Raw genomic sequence first — 19,703 nt, forward strand, 5'->3', positions numbered from 1 at the left:
GAATAAAAATTGTAGTATAATACAATAATATTTCGAAATTTATTATCAACGCACTGACTAATTCTGTAGTGCCAAAGGGAAAAATGGAAAACAGCCGACGTCGAACAAATATGCAGGAAACGTGAACTAATTCTGTAATTAAATTGCATCACTCACCAATTATCTGTGACGACAAAAGTCTTGTACAGTTAGTTATACACCACTACAGGATTAAAGAAATTGATGAAAAGGTAAAAGATGAATGTTGGCCAATAATAAACAAATTTTAATGTACATTTAAGTTTAACGGACTGTCCAATTCATAACTCCATATCTCTTAGTTCTTGAACTTTTGGCAAAATAAATAAAAATTCAAGGTTGTTTCTCTTTTACGAGAATTTTTTCAACCAATTTGTATACAAAAGTAGAGCTCGACTTCTTAGATTTTCACAGCAAACACAAGGTACTGTAGCACTAATCCTCCTAAGCTTAAGTCATCATCATTGTCTCAAAACATCAATCAGAAGTCAGCACAATACTCCATCTACAGAATCCCTCCTCTATACAACTTCATGTATTTTGCTCGGAGATAGACTACCTGATGACTAAAAGAAATTTAAAAAATAAATAAACAAAGACAAGGTCGTTCTTGTCCCTTACAAGAAGCCGGGATCACTACCTGAACCTCCTCGGATAACATGACTTAACAAAGCAACAAGAGGCAGTCAATCTTCAAAATTTCATCAGTAATCAGGAGGTTTCACTAAGTCGGTACATTGTGATCTCTTGTTGCTTAAAATATCGACGGTCCTCTTCATCAACAAGGACGAGGTTCAGATAGTATTTCACACTAAATTTGTTATTTATATTCAAATATGTGGGAGCTAGCTCATACGGGCTTAAGAACAGTCTGACAGGAATAGATTCACCTGCCAAAGCAAATGGCCATCAAACAAACACTAGGATATTTTATTGGCAGCTAATTATTGAAATCTTAAGTAGCATACTGAATGTGACTGGTGAAACTTTTGGTTCAAAGCATGATTAGGGATCAGCAGAAACAAAGTTGGCGAGAGGGTAGAAAACAATCAAAAGAAACCTCATATAACCTATAGGAGCCAAGAACGTCTGTCTGCCCAAATGCACGGCATGAGACAAAATAAAGAAAAGTAACAAAGATACCTCTGACTGGAGCACCATCCATCAGTTCAAACTTCGCAAGTGTCTCAGTCTCAACATGAGTGTTCGTCCCTGATCCTGTTGATTCTCTGCGTCTGATCTCAAGATCCATGTTTTTAATCTTGATCCTTACAAGAAGAAAATATATTTTGCCTACAATGACATCTTTCAGATGGTACCTATATAATCAGAATTCCAGTCAGCAGGTTATCATTATCCACATGTAATAGACGTGCAGGACACAAATTTAAACCAGGATTATTTGGCGAAAGATTAAGGTTAGTTCTATATCTTGGTTGAGCCACCCCACCCCTAACATACAGACTAGAAGGCAAGTCACGTGCAAGAGACTAGAGCAGCATTTGGCATTGACTACAAATAACCCAGATATTTGTAATGTGCCCTTTATAAATGTTACTATTTTGTATAGCTTTGTTCAACAAGAGACACATAAGCCAGCCTTAAATTAAATGAGGGCATGACCTTACTTGCTCTTGTTGTATTCAAACTCAATATGCAGGCAGTCCTCAATCCCAACTTCCATCTAGATATAAAAGAAAATATTTTAACTACATTACCAATCAATACTTAAGTAGAATAAAATATACTGAGATGTACTCTTTGAGAAGGAAACATATAGTATCATAAAAATGGTGAAGTAGTGATTTCATACTTGTTCCCAAATTTTTTTCTTAAAAAGTTGCATAACCATTAGATAGCAGACCAAATAATGTAAATCGGTAAAACGAAAAAAACCTTAATGCTGTTGTTGATAGATGGAGGAGGACTACAATTCCGAACCTGAACAATGTCAAATGATAATGGAATCAGTTAGACTAGATTATAACAATAAATATCACATCATAACCTAAATGACAAAGAGGGGTCACAGCAAGAAAACCCTAAGAAATGGGAAACTACTTCTGGCAATAACAGCCCCTTGGCAATAAAAGCCCCTTTGAGCCTTAACTTTTCTTACTTCTACGGACAATCAGAGTATAATTCAGGACTAGGCCAAAAAAATATAAACTTCAATTAGATTTTAATAACTGCATGAAATGTCACTTCTATGGATAGTGGATAATTTTCTTCCCAGTTCTGGAAACTGCCATACAGTATACTACTGTATCCAGATTACTACTTATTTAACTGGACAAATTTTCAAACATGAACAAATATTAATGTCCCTAAGATTTGAACGATATTCCATACTGTAACATTGATGTTTTTAGTAGGGCCATAGAATATAGTTTTTACCACGAAGTCTTGGTATTCCACTATGCTCCCACCATAATTCCTACTTATTGAGACTTTTAGGACATACCTGAAACATACACAGAGGTCATAATAATGGGCTGATAACTGATGAAACTTTAAAGATAAGAAACCCAAAAGGCAAAAGCTCCATGCAGAAAACTCTAACACAATCATGTGATCTTCATGAAAATCTTATATGTTGCAACAGAATTGATTTGAGAGCTTTGACATGAAAAATCTTCAATAATTTTATAAGATGAAAATCCCTTAATCTTAGAAAATTAACAACTTAAGAATCGAATGGACTGCACAAAGTGAAATAAATATGATGTGCCATTCAGAACTTTATTTTTTCAGATAAGCTATATGATCACCTGTCAAGTCAACAAAACAAATAGGATAGTTTATAAAATAATTATAGCTAATTGTATGGTTCTTTACTTCTTTAGCACAGAGATCAAAGTATGAAAGGAGGGAAGACAGTGAGTAAGTTGCATTGAAAAAATTGTTCTAAACTGTGAACTTACCTAAGCCGCACATTTGCCCCATTATATGTTTCATATGGCATCTCCACAGTTGGAAATTCAAAGGGAAATGTTTTCCTCTCATATATTTCTCCAGGAATATCCAGCTCGCGAACTACGTGTACAATAAAAGAAAATTTTACTACAACATAGTTAAAAGGTTAAATGATCCTACTTATATGCTTATGATATCACAGCATAATACTGCTATAATACTGTCTAAATTTTGAAGCAGGATGTTGTAGTAGAATAGAGTAATTGTGCAATCGAGACAAACAAAAATGTAAAGAGACACAGAATTTACGTGGTTCGCCAACGTTGTGTTGGCTACGTCCACGGACAAGAAACGGAGAACAAATTGTATTCAGATTGTTTCCGGATTAAAGAGTTATGTGCCCCATTTGGCTAGCCGCAAGCTATACGGATTCAAGGCATACTAACACAGGATACATATGTGTGTCCTACTTTACCAAGAGAGATGCAAATATAGCATATGTGGCATGCTGGAATATGGATTAAGCTGTTTATGATGCGCTAAACTAGATTATAATGCTTTCAAGACAAATCGTATGTTCTTACCTAGGAAAGTGAAGTCGTAAAAGTTGCCTCTGTCAAAATACGTTTCTGCAAACACAAAAAAAATATTGGGATCAATGTTGTCAGAAATTGAGGATGTATGGAGCGATACTTCTTTTGGATTTTCGACAACTATATTACAAACTTCTCTTTTGAGTGGCAAGAAGTTCACTAGCCAAATTGACTTTTGATAAAGCAGTGACTTCTAACAGACAAACACTGTGTATGTAAACTGAACATGCACAGTCGGAATAACATCAGTCATCAGTGACATAAAAATATATACGAACCAATCTGACCGAGCAGCTCGACCTTGATACCATTGTGTTCCACCTTCTTCCCTGAAATTGGTTCGATGGAGATCTGAAACATGGCGCATAATGTATGTCACTATGATCAAACACTCAAAATCCAACCAGAAACCTTGAACCAAAATTGGCAAAACAAACTAAAGCAGATACCTTCCCAGATATGGTTTCTTGATTATGAAAGATGGGGATTAGTACTGTTTTACCATTCTCCTTCAGTGCCACCTGTATTGTATTATACAGTCAGTGTACTTGAGTACTCCAGCATCTAAGTTAACCACAAGGAAGTCGATGCCTGCATTTACAAACACTATCTACAACCCACCAATGAATTATGGCTGACAAGATAATTATGAATAAGGTATAAAAATCATAAAACTAACTGCTCTAGAAAAGCATCATATTTGATGCAAAAATACGACACAGATTCATATCGTTTTAAGTAATCTAATCACAGACGACCCGCTCTATTGAGAAACTAACAATAGGTACAAGCTAGAGAAAAACATGGCCTGGTCTTAATGTTCCTTCAACACTTATGCAAATGCACGGCCGTAAATAGATACAAAAAGTGTAGGAATCAAAAAACAAAACCTGCTTTCGAGATTTCCCATCAGCCAATGAAATGGTAATGCTGCATGCCGGCTTAAAAGCTCCAATTATATAATTCTGAGAATAGAAGAAGGCATTTGCATCATCACTACTAGAAACTAAGAACAAAGAAGCAACTGCGACAGCATTAATTATCACTCTTATCGTTAGAGAAAAGCGTTGGAACTACCATTGCAGAAATTCGACTCTGTTTCAATTCAAACCCTTAACTGAAGCATCTGCACAGCCCAAACACATTTATAATCGCATTCTGGAAAAGATCAAATCCAAAAACCACTAGCAGATCTCTAAAGGTTTACAATGTGATAATTTTTCTTGTTGATGTCATAGGAACTTAAATACATGTCTACACAAAGCCCTAAAACGATCTAGTTTTACAGTTTAGGATTCCAATACAGGAAAAGAATTGAATCAGATACATACCTAGGATATTCATAAGATGTGTAAATGGAAGATCGGAGACAATGATAGTAATGCGATAACGGTGCAAGGCCGACTGACTATTGAGGTAGGAATATGATGAATGGAATCCCAATCCCAAGGAAACCAAAGTTATATCCTAGTTGAGAAATTAACAATTTTTTTCATTGCAATTCTAATTCTAATTTTCTAATTCTAAATCGCGGGTGTTAAGATAATCCGACCTATACTAATAACAATAATATTTTAACTAAATAATGTATACTAATGCATTACTCTTCAGCTCTTCTGTTTTTTCCAAGATTAAAAGTTCAACTTTTTTTTTTATCTTAGAGTATACTCCATTTGTTCCAATTCAGTTGAGCCAAAATTTTTAAATACGGAAATTAAGAAATTAGGATTTAGCCAAAACTTTTAAATACGAAAATTAAGAAATTATGTTGAAAAGTAAAAGAGATGAATAAAGTAGGAAAAATAAAGAGATATTAAAGTAGGTGATAAAATAAAGTTAGAGTGATTAGATATTTTATTTTTTGTCAGAAAAGAAAATAACTCAACTTAGTTAGGACATCGCAAAAAGAAATACGACTCAACTTAGTTGGGACGGAGATAGTATAATTATTTACAATATTAGTTTATACTACCTCCATCTTTGAAAAATAGAAATTTTTTAAACAATACGGATTTTAATGCACAGTTGGTAAAGTAAGAAGGGAGAATTGGTAAAGTAAAAGAAGGAAAAGAAAGATGGATAAATTAAAAGAGAGTAAAGAAAAATATGTAGCGGAAGTAGTGCCAGTGGATTTTGGATCACGTTCTAAAATGTAAAGTTTCTATTTTCAAGATATAATACTATGTGTTGATAGCTTCGACTACTATTTTTTTTACATATTGTGACTTAAATAGCATAAATTAAAACATTTAAATTGGGCCATTAGGGAATAGTTCAGTTGAGAACTATCTTTAAGTGAACTACATATTTCCAATTGATATGTTTTATGTCGCGAATTAATACATTTTGTATTATCATATAATAAGTTTTGAAGTTTTCATTTTAAGTTATGTTCGAAATGATCCATCCCCTATTATACTAAAGCACATATTGATCCCAAAGATATTAGTATTTTCTTGGGTCCTAAAGGAATTGCCGTGATAAATTATTAATTATACTGTTCAGAATCTTTTCATATTACAAAGTTGGTAGCTTTGGGATAAAATATCAAGAAAACAAAAAAAATGATAGTAATTCATAATTGGAGTGTTTAGTTAAGAGTTAGGACTAATAATTTCAATATTTTCAATTAAATATTAATCATACCCCTGCATACCAACCAACTTTTCAATACCGGGATACAGGAAGTGAATTTAAGCTTTAAAAAGAGTTATCAGACGACCCATTTTATTTAAAATATCCTTTTCCATCTTAAGATACAATTAACGACACACATTATCTTGATCAACTTGCTCTCTTGTCCCCCTCATTTTCCTTTCTATTTTCTTTTCAATATCTTTCATCCCCTTTTTGGTAAAATACAATCAAAACTAGTTCTTTCATCCCATTAGCAATCGCCAATTATCATGTAGGGGGAAAGTGTTTTATGTACGTGAGTAGTGCATATATAAAATTAAGAGTAAAGGCCAAAACTGGTCCTGAACATATGTCTATTTTACGATTTTGGTCTTATACTTTATCTTTTGAATTTTTGCATCCTGGACATTTCAACTCGGATTACAATTGGTCCTACACTAACATATCCGTCAATTTTTAAACGATTTTAACCCGATTTTGACGATTTTAACAGTCTCATTCGGGTTTAAACCGTTTTAAAATCAATCAAAATCAGGTTAAAACCGTTTAAAAATTGACGGAAATGTTAGTGTAGGACTAATTGTGATCCGAGTTGAAATATTCAGAGTGCAAAAATTCAAAAGATAAAATATAGAACCAAAATTATAAAATAGGCATATATTCAGGATCAGTTTTGACCTTTAATTTAATATGAGATACTTCTTTATCTAAGCTATCAATTTTCCCTTGTTAAAATTCAATTGTATGACAAGAACTTTGCAATGACTATCTTTTTATTTGTTTTTGACTGGACATTCGATTACACTTAAACTAATACAATTTCACTGGTCCACCAAAAAATTCATCATCAAAATTACTAATCTGTTTCACGTTATGATTCCTTTCAGTAAAGAAAATGGTGTTTTTGGTATTCAAAATACGAAGCTTGATAAGTTAGAAATTCTTTTCTACAATTTGGATAATTCAATAGTCGCACAATATATATATGCTATCATAAGTAAAATTACTAGGAGTATTTCTTATTCGACCAAATTTTATGTGAAGAGAAAATAAACTATAAAGGGTGATAATTTCATTTTAAGAAATGTGACATATCCTAAAACAAAAAATGTATAATTTCTTTGAGTTGAACAAATGAAATGCAGAATTGATCAAATATCATACGCATCTCTTAATATGACAAATTAGAAATTGCTAATTTCTCGATTTTCATCATTATTGCTCAAAAGGTGCCATCCCATGAAATATAAACACACAGCTGAATCACACGATGGAATTACATGTGCCACAGAAAGAATGCAACAATAAATCAATTGGCTAAATCATGAAAGAACATCTAGATAAAAGAAAATATTCATGAAATCAATTAAAAGAAGCTCATAGACTCTCTTCTTCTCCTTATAGATTATCCATCTACAAGCTGCGTGGGAGTGTGCTAATTTTCTATCTTAAAAAATAAAAACCTATAATACCTGACAAAAATCATAAATAAAAGAACAATTAACTGATATACCTATACAAATAACAAAGAGAAATTAAATGGGTTTCAAATTTCAGAACCCCAAACAAATCGGACTCAAGCACCATGGGCCGAATTTTCTCGATCATTGAGATCGATCTCAAATTTATCCATGGACGCCTTTCTACTGCTTCTGTTCCTTAAAAGCCCATAAAAATTCTTAATATCCTTCATTGGGTGAAGAATACCATTTTGCCCCTCCTTCACCGCTTCCTCCGGTTCCTCCTGTGTCCGACCCGACCCGGATCCGCTCAGTCTCTTCCCGACCCGAGACGCCAGATTCCCCTGCAGCGCCGTGATAACGGTTTTCAGCGCCCGGCTAGGCGAGCCCCGGTTCGATATCATGATCTCCCCGATCTCCGCCTGGCTCAGCGTCGCTCCGGTTTGGAAAATCTCCTCCACCTGCGGGAACAATTTGTGCTCCTTCAATCCGAGATGACTGTTTGCCAGATTCTTAAACGCGCTGAAATCGCACAGGGGGAAGTTGATGTGGACGTCGATTCTCCCGGGGCGTAGGACCGACGCGCCGACGTTTTCCTTGCTGTTCATCGTGAACACCATCACTCTCTCCTCGCCGCAGCTCGAGAATATTCCGTCCATGAAGTTGAGGACTCCAGAGAGGCTCAGCGCCGTCGATTTATCCTCCAGATGGCGGTCGAGATCCTCGATCACCAGCAGCGACTTCTTCGTCGTTTGGAGGAGGAGGTACTTCAAATCGGCGTCGTTTCGCACCTTGTGGAGGTTGATCTCGTACACGTCGTAGCTGAGGAACTTCGCCATCGCGGCGATGAATGTTGATTTGCCCGTCCCCGCCGCACCGTACAGCAGGTAGCTCCGCTTCCAGACGCGGCCTAATCGGTGGTAATACTGCCTGGACTTCAAAAAGTTCTCTAAATCCGATTTGATTTTCGATTTCAGATCCGCGTCCATCACCATCGTCTCCATCGTCGCCGGATGTGTGAACGAGGTCGACCTCCACCGCCCGTTCCTCTCCGTTCCGTCGTCTGCGTTGACGAACAGCCTCACCTCCTTCAGCTTCTGCTCAATCTCATCAAACGTCTGGTGAATATGCTGCAAATACTGCACCAAAACCCTCCGCTTATCGTTCTTCCTGATCTTCAGCACCAGCGACTTCTCGCCCTCTCTCTCGCCGTTTTCGCTCCTCCAAAAAACTCTGGCGCCGAGGAATTGATCAGTCACGATTTGATTCTCGTCGAGAACCAGATTGATTTCAGTCGGCTTGGTGCCGGAGAAGAGGTTCGCGAAATCTGAATCCTCGACGGACGGCAGAGAATTCAGGTACGTGCTAACCTTTCGGTACAATTGATTCTCCTGCATGTTTTCGTTGAATTTCGGCACCTTGTAAAACTGGTAGACATAGCACTTCTCCTGCAGCCAACGCCATACTCTCTTCAACGAGTGGATTAAACTTGTTCTAGACAAGAACTTCGAAACCACTCCCAGAAAAACGATAGACAAAATAAGTATACCGAAATTCACGAAACTAAACATGGCGTAAACGAAAAGAATTTGAGAGTAGCTGAACAAAAAAATTGATTTAAGAGATAAGAGTTGGAAATGCGAGAGAATCGGAGGAGGTAGGAATCAACATTAAAGGTGGATGAATGATTTGATGAAGATGTGGGAATATTAATATATTTTGCAGGTTTATTAGGGGGAAAAAAACTAAATTAGTCGTAGAGTTTGAAAGAAGAATGTTGAATAAGTGTATTTATGTGCGTTTGTTGATTTTGGGTATGAAAATATTTGAGAATTCAATATTTATAGTCCATACACGCCTTGTGTTTAATTAGTCAAATTAATTTAGGTGAAATAACTATAGCTCTGTCTGTGTATGTGTGTGTGTGTGAATTATCTGACGCACATATAGCTGTGTTAGTCTGACTGGATTTATTGTGTGCTTGAATAGATACAATTCGTGCATAATACTGATTTAATTATATTTTTCAAACTAACCCACAACCTATTTTCCTTTAATATTTATAAACAAGGATATTTTTCCCTATCTCCTTTTTAAAGTTTTGGTGGTGGAATCAGGAATGGATATTTCTTAGGCTAAAATTTCGTATTCTAATTCCATAAATATCTTTATATTTGAATTTATCACGCATAACAAAAATTAAATAAAAAATTTGATTTCCTCATAGTTTACTCCAAGATAGAAAAAGTTGGTGTCGGTCATGTTTATTATGCACGGATTAGTCGCGACTTGCGACGCAAACAATTGTTACGAAAAAGGAAAAACATGTGTTTATGTGGTCTAATAGGGGGGTCTTTTCATAATTGTTACTGTATTTTGTTATACTCAATTATATAGTGTTATTAATTAACACAATAAAAGGAATGTAAGTACGATTAAAATCAAATATTGTTTTTACGGTGAAACGAGATTTGGAATCAGAAAAAATATTCTCTGTTTTTTGTTTGCATCATTAGTCAGCATTACGATTTACGCGGGTTCCCGCTAGATTAGTCAAGCATGTATACCTAATTATTAGTGCATTTAGGACCCATAAAAGATGTATATTTTCTTTAATAAATCTCATGTGTATTTCATTTTAAGTCAATAGAGACTGTTATAATAGATTAATTAATTAGGCCTTGAGATTTTAATAAGCAACAATAGTTTATTAATCTACTTGTATTTTTCTTTTCAACGACCACGTTCCTGACGGCTTGGGTTGTATCAACTCGTTTATGGACCAATTTTCTTTTTCTCTTTTTTATTCTTTTGTCTTTTTGGTCTCAGAAGCCTTTAAGGTTTAGTTTAATTCAAACAATATGATTTCAATGCAAGACATCTACTCATTATATTTATCTTTATGCCATAAACAAATAAACCGTAGGAGCGGCTACAGGGATTTCGAATACTAGTGCTTATTTTTCTCCCTCCTTCAACCTCAACCAATATCAATAATAATTCTGCTTATTTTTTACTCCTACTATTGTTTTTATAAAAAAAAACTAATAATGGACGACGGAGTTTAGTTTTTGCTACTGGCTTTGAATGCCGGATACCTTCAATAGAAAATGAAAACATAAAGAAAAAGGTGATAATTTTTGCAGCTTTTCCTTTATGCTGGCAAAGATAGTGAACATATTCAAATACAACGACATATGATGATTCATTTATTCATTCGGCAATAAGTGAGGAGAAGAAATTTGATTCCCCAAAAAGATGGGCAATTCAAGCTTCAACATTTTAGTGCCCTACGCAGTCCAACGGTGGCCTTTGAATATTGTCAAATAATTCATCCCTATTTCTTTTTATCTATTTCGATTTGACCGCAAACAATCACTTGATATAAGAGAAAGTATAGTAGAAACGCCAAGAGGCCTTCTAATTTAATTTTAATCTGATATTTTATTACTTAATCTTATAGTAGTAGTCCTCCATTCCACACATAACACACATTTTGTCTCTTCTTATCCATTTAACTGCTTCTTTAGTAGCCTAGATAAAGTCAAGATATATGAGTTATATGGTTATTTGATAGATAAAATAAGGTTATGTTAGGTCATCTCAGCCCGCTGAGGTCCGAAGTGAATTAGTTCAAAAAAGTAAATTACTAACATCCAAAAAAAGTGAGATAACATGTCCTTATCTTAAAGCCCATCTTTTTAATTATCTTATGTTAATTTAACATGTCTACTAAACATGCGTTTAATACTCAAGACCTAAGATCCGGTTAAATATGCATACTACGTTTGTAGAAGATTGTTTTTTCCTTTGAGCATTCATAAGCATGCGAATAGATTAAATTACGAGCTATATTTGGTTAGTAGTACTACTACATTATTTAATATCGTGGACTGCATGACACAATTGACTAGTTAACCTTCATATCCGAGAAGAGAAACGAAATTTATTTTTTTGCAGCCCTAATCTATGATATAGCAACTAGCTAGTTTACAATTAAGAATAAAGCTATGCAGCCACATTATGGCCAGGCATAAATTAAGTAAATAACAAAAAAAATTGATTTTTTTTCAAATTTTTGGTTTAATACTATTTGATTTTACTTTTATATCATCTTCATTATATGTTACTCAACATGTTAGTGTTGTTCTTTCGTAGTTTTTGCTCAACTTATTACTACTGTCATTTCTTGATTGTTGCTCAACGTATACAGTAATTCGTGATATTAATGTGTTTTACGTAATGGAATTCAAAGATAAGTATCAACTCACAAGTCCATTCACACAGATATAAGTTTATATCGGTAATTCTAATTTTTTTATACATGTAAATGAACTAAATTAACTTTTTATGGTCGGCCACATTATGGCCATTTAGCATCACTCTACAATTAATACGTAGATGTGAAGTACTTTTGTTATGAAATATGTGTACATTTATGTTTACATGAAAACAATCAAAATGATCTGACATGACTGAATTTAAAACAAAATGCTAATGTATATTTCCCCCACGGCCGTCCAAACACACCCCTTCATTATGAAGACGGATTTTTTGGTTGAAAACTTTGGTTAGCATTTAACCCATACCGTATTATCCATCTAAAGTCAAATGTGGGACTTCATGTACTCCATATCATCAATCATTAGTCATTAATTAATTTAAATATATCCGGTAATAATGCTTCGATATATATTTATATTGGGGCCGGTATTGAAATTCCTGCCATCATAAATTCCATTTATGATGATTGAAGAAAATATTATATTTACACGTTAGGATTTTAACAATTACTGATTGCCTTAATTTCGAAATCACTGAAACCTACGTAAATCAGAACTGATGATGACGAGAGATTCACCATTTTCAATTGGTGGGGGTCGACAACTGATGATCAAAGAGTCATCATTTTCAATTGCCCTCAAATCGAAAACGTATAGTGTAATAAGATTGCTGTCTAACAACAATGAAATCAGTGACCTAAAAAACAATAACAAAGAATCTACCAGTCTTCTAATGGAACCTCGTAGCATCCACAGTGGTACAGATGTCTCGGCGGACTTCCCAAAAATATCTTCTGTCACATCATAAGAACATTCAACTGCACAATGACGAACATCCCCAAGGACATCTCGGCGGACATCCACAATAATAAAAATTCACAAATTCACAAATATGTAATTTACGGAATTACAATTTCGACACGAATACGGAAAAAATGCAATGATTTTATTTTTAAAAAAACATACATATTTATATTTAAAAAAGTACATAGTTCACAAAAAAAACATCCCAAACCAAAAAACGATTCAAACAAAGTACATGTTATGCCTTGAATCTGTATAATTTGCCGCTAGCCGGACGGGGTATGATATGCTTGTTTTAGGCCTTCATTTCAAACGATAATACATGCGTTAGAGTTTTTTAAAAAATCGTATATATAGAGTTTGCAACGAGCCGTATATATAGAGTTTTTTTTTAAATTAAAAAATCGGGACGTCCGCCGGAACGTCCGTCGTGGCACCGCAACGACGGATGTCCCGACGGACGTCGTCGGAAAGCCGCGGATCTGCCGATAGCTCACCAATTGCGGCCTGTGCCTGATAATCATCTGAATCTCTTCGCTGATACAATACCAATGATTGTGAGTTGAATCTGCCAAATTCTACTGCAGCAACATTCGTCTTGGTGGTTGTAGAAATTACTCTCTCCAAATCTGACTGTGATAGTGGTCTAGGCACCTAAAATAGTAAAAACGCTAATAATGAATCAATTTCCAGTATCACATCTACTTAAACCTAATGCATTCATAACATCACCAAAAAAGGACAACATGTACTTGAATAGTAAAGCTAAAATTCAGAGTGAGGCAATCGCAAAATTCTAAGCCATAACAACCGACACAAGGAGCAATCAAGTGAATGAAATCAAATAGACCTCCTCGCACAAGTCTTTGTTCGTCATGGGGATTTGAGAGATACTACTATATTTTTTATATAAGGAGGTTTGGAGGGGATGCAAAACTTTAAAGGTGTTCTTCAGCTTAGCTCTACATCAAGATATGATTCATCGAATAAGAGGACCTACCTAACTCATTGCAAATTCCTGACATTGCTGATTTCAACAATACATTTTGTGCCATGTATGAAAGTTAAGCTTAGGGAAGGGATTTAGCTGCAAACATGATGGAAAAAACAGAAACCAAATAGTTACCTTTGATGGTTTTCCAGATTTCTCATCATCAAGTAATTCCCTTATTGGAAAATATGCAGCTTTTTTTACAGAGCTCAAGAAGATCCGAACCAGTATAACCTTCACATTGTTCAGCTATCCGCTCATAATTAATGTCATCTTCAACAGTCTCATCCTTCAATATCACTTTGAGTATTGCAACCCTATCCTTACGACCAGGCAACCCAATTTCAAATGACTGTGGAAGGCGTCTAAGAATCGCTTCATCAAGTTCTGATGGACGATTGGTCGCAGCTAGTACCATAACTCTAGCATTTTCTTCACAAAAAAATCATACAATCACCTAACAGGATGAATTGACACATTAGGTTCCACCATAACTAATATTGATATAGCAGAAAACATTAAGTATTATCCAGAGTGATCGAGAGAAAACTCACGGTCTGTGGTAAAACCATCCCACAAAGCCATGAGTTCAGTTTTCATGTTCGTTAGTGCTTCATGGTCTGAAGATTTGCGCTGACCCAGAAAACTGTCCACTTCATCAATGAAAATGATTGCAGGCTGAAGTTTGTAGGCCAAGGTGAACACAGCAGTCACTGAAGATCAATAAGTATAGAAGGAATCATTACAAGAAATAGGGTAGACAGTTAGACACATTATCACTCAAATCTTGTTTGTGTGAGGTACGGCCTTGAGGTTCAAGTTAAGCATGCGGAGTAATTCTAATAATAAGAAGCAATAAACTAGAGCATTCAATAAAACAAATGGAAGAGTATGTAGCAACATCTTGTTTCTCATTCAATTTCAGATACAGAGATACCTAAAAGTCAGCCATCATCTAGTAGATGCAACGGGAAGAAAGAACTTGAGTTCGCTAATACAGTTTACGCACCTAGTTTTTGCGCATCACCAAACCATTTGCTCATAAATTGGCTATTCTGACATTAATGAAGACAGCTCCAGACTCTTTTGCAATTGCTTTTGCAAGCATCGTCTTCCCAGTGCCGGGTGGTCCGTAGAGCAAAACTCCCTTTTGTGGACCAAGAAGTTTCCCATGAGAAAATAGCTCAGGTCTTTGCAGTGGTAGAATAACTAATTCATATAATGTTTGTTTAATGCCATCCAATTCTCCAATGTTGTCAAATTTCACATCTATGTGTTCTGGGTTGACTACATTACAAGCTACTATATCCTACATATATTTGAGTACAAGAGTGGTAAAGGTTAGATCGTTCACTGCCAGCCAGCATCAAGAACAACATGCAAGCAAAGTCGAACATTAGAAGATAGTTCAAATTTTTATTAAAAGGATAATTTTCAACATCCAAAAGCGTAGAGCATATTTGTTATATTTTGCATATGATATAAATCCAAGAACATAAACCTTAAGCTATTCAATGAAAACAATCAAAACATAGTAAAGAGCTTCAGAACTCACTTCAAATTACCTCTAGATTATTTTGGAAACTTGCCAATCCAACTAAGAATAGCTGACATGATCTACACACCAAACTCTTACAAATATTGAATCCTAAAAGTCTAAAACCATATTTCAATAATTACTATCCCTAGAAAAGACCTATAATTCCAAAACTCATTGAACATCCCAAACAAACAAACTAACTCAACAATGTAATCCAGCCACAGTGAATTGATAGACATCAGTAAGTACTCGCATTAATCAACTCCAGCTAAAAATCCAAAGGCATTCACAATTCTGTGCAGAATTTTCATGAAACTTGAACAATCGATAAACGGACTCGTAATGCGCCAAAATGTGCAGTAAGTGAAATGAAATGGAAACCTCATAAGAATTGGTTTGGATGAGAGGCCGTCCTAAACGCTTAGCGATCTCCTTCTTCTGCTTTATTTTTTTTTTTTTTTTTCCTTCTTCTGCTTTATTTGATTCCCCTTTCTTTCTGCAATGGATTTGGGATAATTAATCTGTGTGTTACGGGGGAAATGAAAATCGTTAGGAAGTAATCGATATGATCTTACGAATCTACCCTTTTCTATTAGGCGGCGCGGCGGTTACCAACTGGGCTCACTTCATTTAGTTTTTGTCTTTTGTTTTAAGGCCCAACTTATAGGTTGGCCCACTTATTTATGGGCTTCTTCTACTACACAAAAACTAATTACTTTAATATTTTTCAAAATGTGTATTAGTATTATTTTAGAATATAAAAGTCTTAAAATTTAGTGGGTTTAGTAGGTTAGTGTAGTTAACTGATATATAGTCTTGAATTCCACTAACTCGCTTTATGCGCCTAAAGTACAATTAATTAGGTAGGAATGTAGATATTATCTGTCACCGACGCATTTACCTATATACTATACAATAATTAATACACAATGCAATAATTAATTCCCAAAATAAAAAAATCTTCAAACCAAAGAACGAATCTAAGGTGATCTTCTAGCTCGAGTTTATCATATCTGATATTTTAACGTGATCTATTTTTCTCTATATGGCTTGCAAATGTTTAACGTGAAAACATTGTACAGCCATCCATTGTAATGATTAACAATCTAATCTAAATAAATAAATGCTACAGTACATACTTAGAAGTTTCTTTAATCTTCCCGGTTGCTATTTAAAAGTCACACTAATTAATTTAAAAATTGTCAACACACAAAATTTAAGAAGTTAAGTAAAGACTGGATTTTGCAGCTACTTTGTATGAAAGGGGAAATTTTGACGTCCCAGCTTTATCAACTGAGCAAGATATCATCGATATTTATAAATATAATAGGGTAAAAATAATTAATACAGTACTACTTAATACATTGGTTTATCAAATGCTGCAAAATGCCAGCAGCAGAGAATAACTGCTACTTATTTCTCAACATACATCGCCTTTGATTCATATTTCTATCTCTGCTTTCAATTGCACAACCAATTTACTACTATCATGTACACATTTCTTAAATCCAGCTCATATAGGCCCATAGATTGTATTAAAAATATATTTAAAAAAATCAGACAGGATAGACTCAACTTATAGAATGTTAGTGAAATTATAAGATTTTTCGAAAAATATTTCTTCTTTTATCTGGCATACTCGAATAAATACTTCGACGAAATTTATAGTATAGGCGGATCATAAACATCCAAAACTAAAAATTTGATATCTTTAGTCATCAAACAGTTTAAGTTTGGTTACTTGGTAGTACTACATGTAATTAATTTAATGTTATTCAAATAGGAATTTGGTCCCAAATTACTCTTAGCCAAGACGAATTTTCCCCATAATATTTAACTCACTGATATTGATAATTAGGCATACAAAATGTGACCCTTTGTTATAAACCATAAAGTAAATCATATAGGAGTACATATTTTTAACAACGCACGGAACAAATAGTACTCCATATTGTATTGGATATACTCCTAAGCTTAGTTTCTATATACCGTAACAAGCTTAGACCTAAATATATGCTAATGGATTAGAATTTAATTATATATCTAATTACGAATTCATTCATTCATTCTAATAATGAAGCAACGCAACTCTACAGAGTTGACTTGACCAAGCTAGGAGTATAAAATTTTCTACCTTTATTTACACTTTTCATTTACTCTCCACCATTTCAAGTTTCTGTCCATCATTTTCTTCTTTATCTTTGAGTTTGGTCAGTATTTAATGGGAAAAGTATTGGTTCATGGCCGTCAAAATTGAATTTTATACTCACATAGGAAAATGTCACCCGACGATTTGAAAACTTATAAAATTCCTTTACCCTCTCAAAAACTTCCATATTTAGTATCATCATGTCATGTCGCTTATAAAATAAAACAACTTGCTCTCCTATGCTATATCCATATTCTAATATTACACCAAGCATAGAATGTCCTAAAGGATTATACTTCCCTTTTCATTATTACACGAGATCGTGCTTTCTGCTTATTCATATTCTCCAGAAATTTCAGAACCCCATGGTATGATAATAATTAAAAAATTATCAATTATTCGCACATAATTGGATGGAGAATGTACATTTATATCCAAAGAAAAATTATATTTTAAGTCTCTACTTTGCTACTTATAATATTATTTGCGGCCTACAAATTTTAAAGATATCATTACACATCTCTAAACTTTAATTTAATATCATTGAAAGACTTTTACATTTTTTCCTCCGGTCTATAGGAGCAATTTTGCCAAATTATTTATCTTCGCTATCATTATGTGGCAAGCCCAAAAATACAATTTTTAATCCATGATAGTGGTAAGAATACTGAAAAGATGGCATTATATGTATCTTGTGGTTGAGAATATGGTTTAGTGACTTAGGAACTTGGATCCCCGTTGTGGCAAAATACACACAGCAGGAAATATTATGCACATCATACCATTGATTTGTGAATAAAAGAAAATGATATAATTTTATAAAAATAAATGAAAGGTATTGATAATGTGCATAGCTTCCCTTGCTGTGCATTTTGCCATAGCAGGGGATCCAAGTCTGGTGACTTAGACCTAGAAATAGAGTGAAAGTCGACATGTTATGTATGACTAATTTTAGGATATAGAAGACAATTAGAGTGAAAGTCCACATGTAATGTATGACTAATTTTAGGATACAGAAGACATGAAAGGTATTGGTCGATTGTTATGACTGATTATCATCTAGGATCAAAATTGTGAAATTATTTTAATTGGAGGGAGTCACTAAAACTCATTATCATATGATTATCTATCTAAGATTATGTTATGAGATTCAAACTTATGAGCTAAATATAATGCATATTCAATCATGAGATATAATCTTGCAAACCGATTATGCCTAAAGAGAACAAGTAAAGAATAGAGATGATAAAAGGTACTCCTTCATCCTAGCCTAAGAGCATCCACAATGGCGGCGAGCGGACCGGCTAGCCGATTCCCGGCGCTAGCCGGTCCGCTTGCCGAACCATTGTAACCGGCTAGCTGAATTTCGGCGAAAAAATCGGAGAGCGCACGCCGATTTCCGAGCGCTGGCCGATCCGCTGGCCGCCATTGCAGGCTCCGGATCGGCGAGCGGATTTTTTATTTATTTATTTAATTTTTGAAACACTATATATACGCGATTTGCACGTCATTTTCATTTGTACCGCTTGTTTTAACGAGTATTCTCTCTATCTTAATTTCTGTACAAGAGCAACAACGCGAAATGAGTAGTGCGGGTGGTAGTAGTGGTGGTAGTGGTGGGGATGCTGAGGAGTACGAATGGTGAATGAACGAAGCGTTGGAGGCCTATACGTCCCGTAAGATAGACCGGATGTTACAGAGGGCCTTGCAGTCGGCGGTACCTCGACCTTGACCCGTTGTCTACCGTCGAGCAGTGATTGAGCGGGATCACATAGCTGCACATCAGCGGCTATATGAAGACTACTTCGCACCGGAGCCGCGGTTTAACGCCAACCTTTTCAGGCTGCGTTTTAGGATGAGCAGAGCCCTGTTTATGCGTATTGTTGAGGCTTTGGAGCGTCGATATCTATATTTCCGCTTCAGGCACGATGCGGCTGGCAGACCCGGCCACACACCTATTCAAAAGTGCACCGCGGCAATCAGGCAGTTGGCCTACGGAGGCGCGGCAGACATGTGAGACGAGTACCTCCACATCGGTGAGACGACTGCCCTTGAATGTATGAAGTATTTCTGTCAGGGCATGATTGAAATATTCCGTGACCAGTACCTTCGAAGCCCTACCCCCGAAGACTGCCAGGAGTTGATGCAGATGCACGGGGAGAAGCATGGGTTCCCGGATATGTTAGGCAGCATAGATTGTATGCATTGGGAGTGGAAGAACTGACCTGCTGTCTGGAAGGGGTTCTACACGACCGGCTACAAGGGAAAGAATCCAACGATGATCCTCGAGGCCGTAGCTGATTATCGACTGT

The 19,703-nt window shown here is 35.3% G+C and overlaps 2 protein-coding genes and 1 pseudogene across 3 annotated transcripts; all 3 read right to left on the reverse strand.

Annotated features, from left to right (window-relative positions):
- Positions 1-344: 344 nt before the first annotated feature.
- LOC121800312 (vacuolar protein sorting-associated protein 26B-like) lies at positions 345-5,049 on the reverse strand. Of its 2 annotated transcripts, XR_006050474.1 has the most exons (13): positions 4,859-5,049; positions 4,605-4,653; positions 4,418-4,492; positions 3,977-4,048; positions 3,806-3,878; positions 3,519-3,563; positions 2,943-3,054; positions 2,416-2,482; positions 1,915-1,959; positions 1,647-1,702; positions 1,162-1,337; positions 659-908; positions 345-584 (listed from the first exon to the last, which is right to left on the reverse strand). XR_006050474.1 is itself a non-coding variant. In XM_042199891.1 (12 exons), exons 2-12 carry the CDS (start codon positions 4,605-4,607, stop codon positions 730-732), a joined length of 903 nt encoding a protein of 300 aa, XP_042055825.1. In that variant the 5' UTR covers positions 4,608-4,653; positions 4,859-5,049; the 3' UTR covers positions 345-729. The 2 variants fall into 2 exon arrangements, 1 of the variants encoding a protein (XP_042055825.1); XM_042199891.1 differs by having other exon boundaries at positions 345-908.
- Positions 5,050-7,477: 2,428 nt separating this feature from the next.
- Positions 7,478-10,372, reverse strand: LOC121798345 (AAA-ATPase At2g46620-like). Its single transcript, XM_042197286.1, has one exon. It carries the CDS (start codon positions 9,193-9,195, stop codon positions 7,741-7,743), a length of 1,455 nt encoding a protein of 484 aa, XP_042053220.1. The 5' UTR covers positions 9,196-10,372; the 3' UTR covers positions 7,478-7,740.
- Positions 10,373-12,851: 2,479 nt separating this feature from the next.
- LOC121798346 lies at positions 12,852-15,758 on the reverse strand (annotated as a pseudogene).
- Positions 15,759-19,703: the final 3,945 nt, after the last annotated feature.

The sequence above is a fragment of the Salvia splendens genome, chromosome 4, assembly GCF_004379255.2.
Source record: "Salvia splendens isolate huo1 chromosome 4, SspV2, whole genome shotgun sequence".
Classification (NCBI taxonomy): domain Eukaryota; kingdom Viridiplantae; phylum Streptophyta; class Magnoliopsida; order Lamiales; family Lamiaceae; genus Salvia; species Salvia splendens.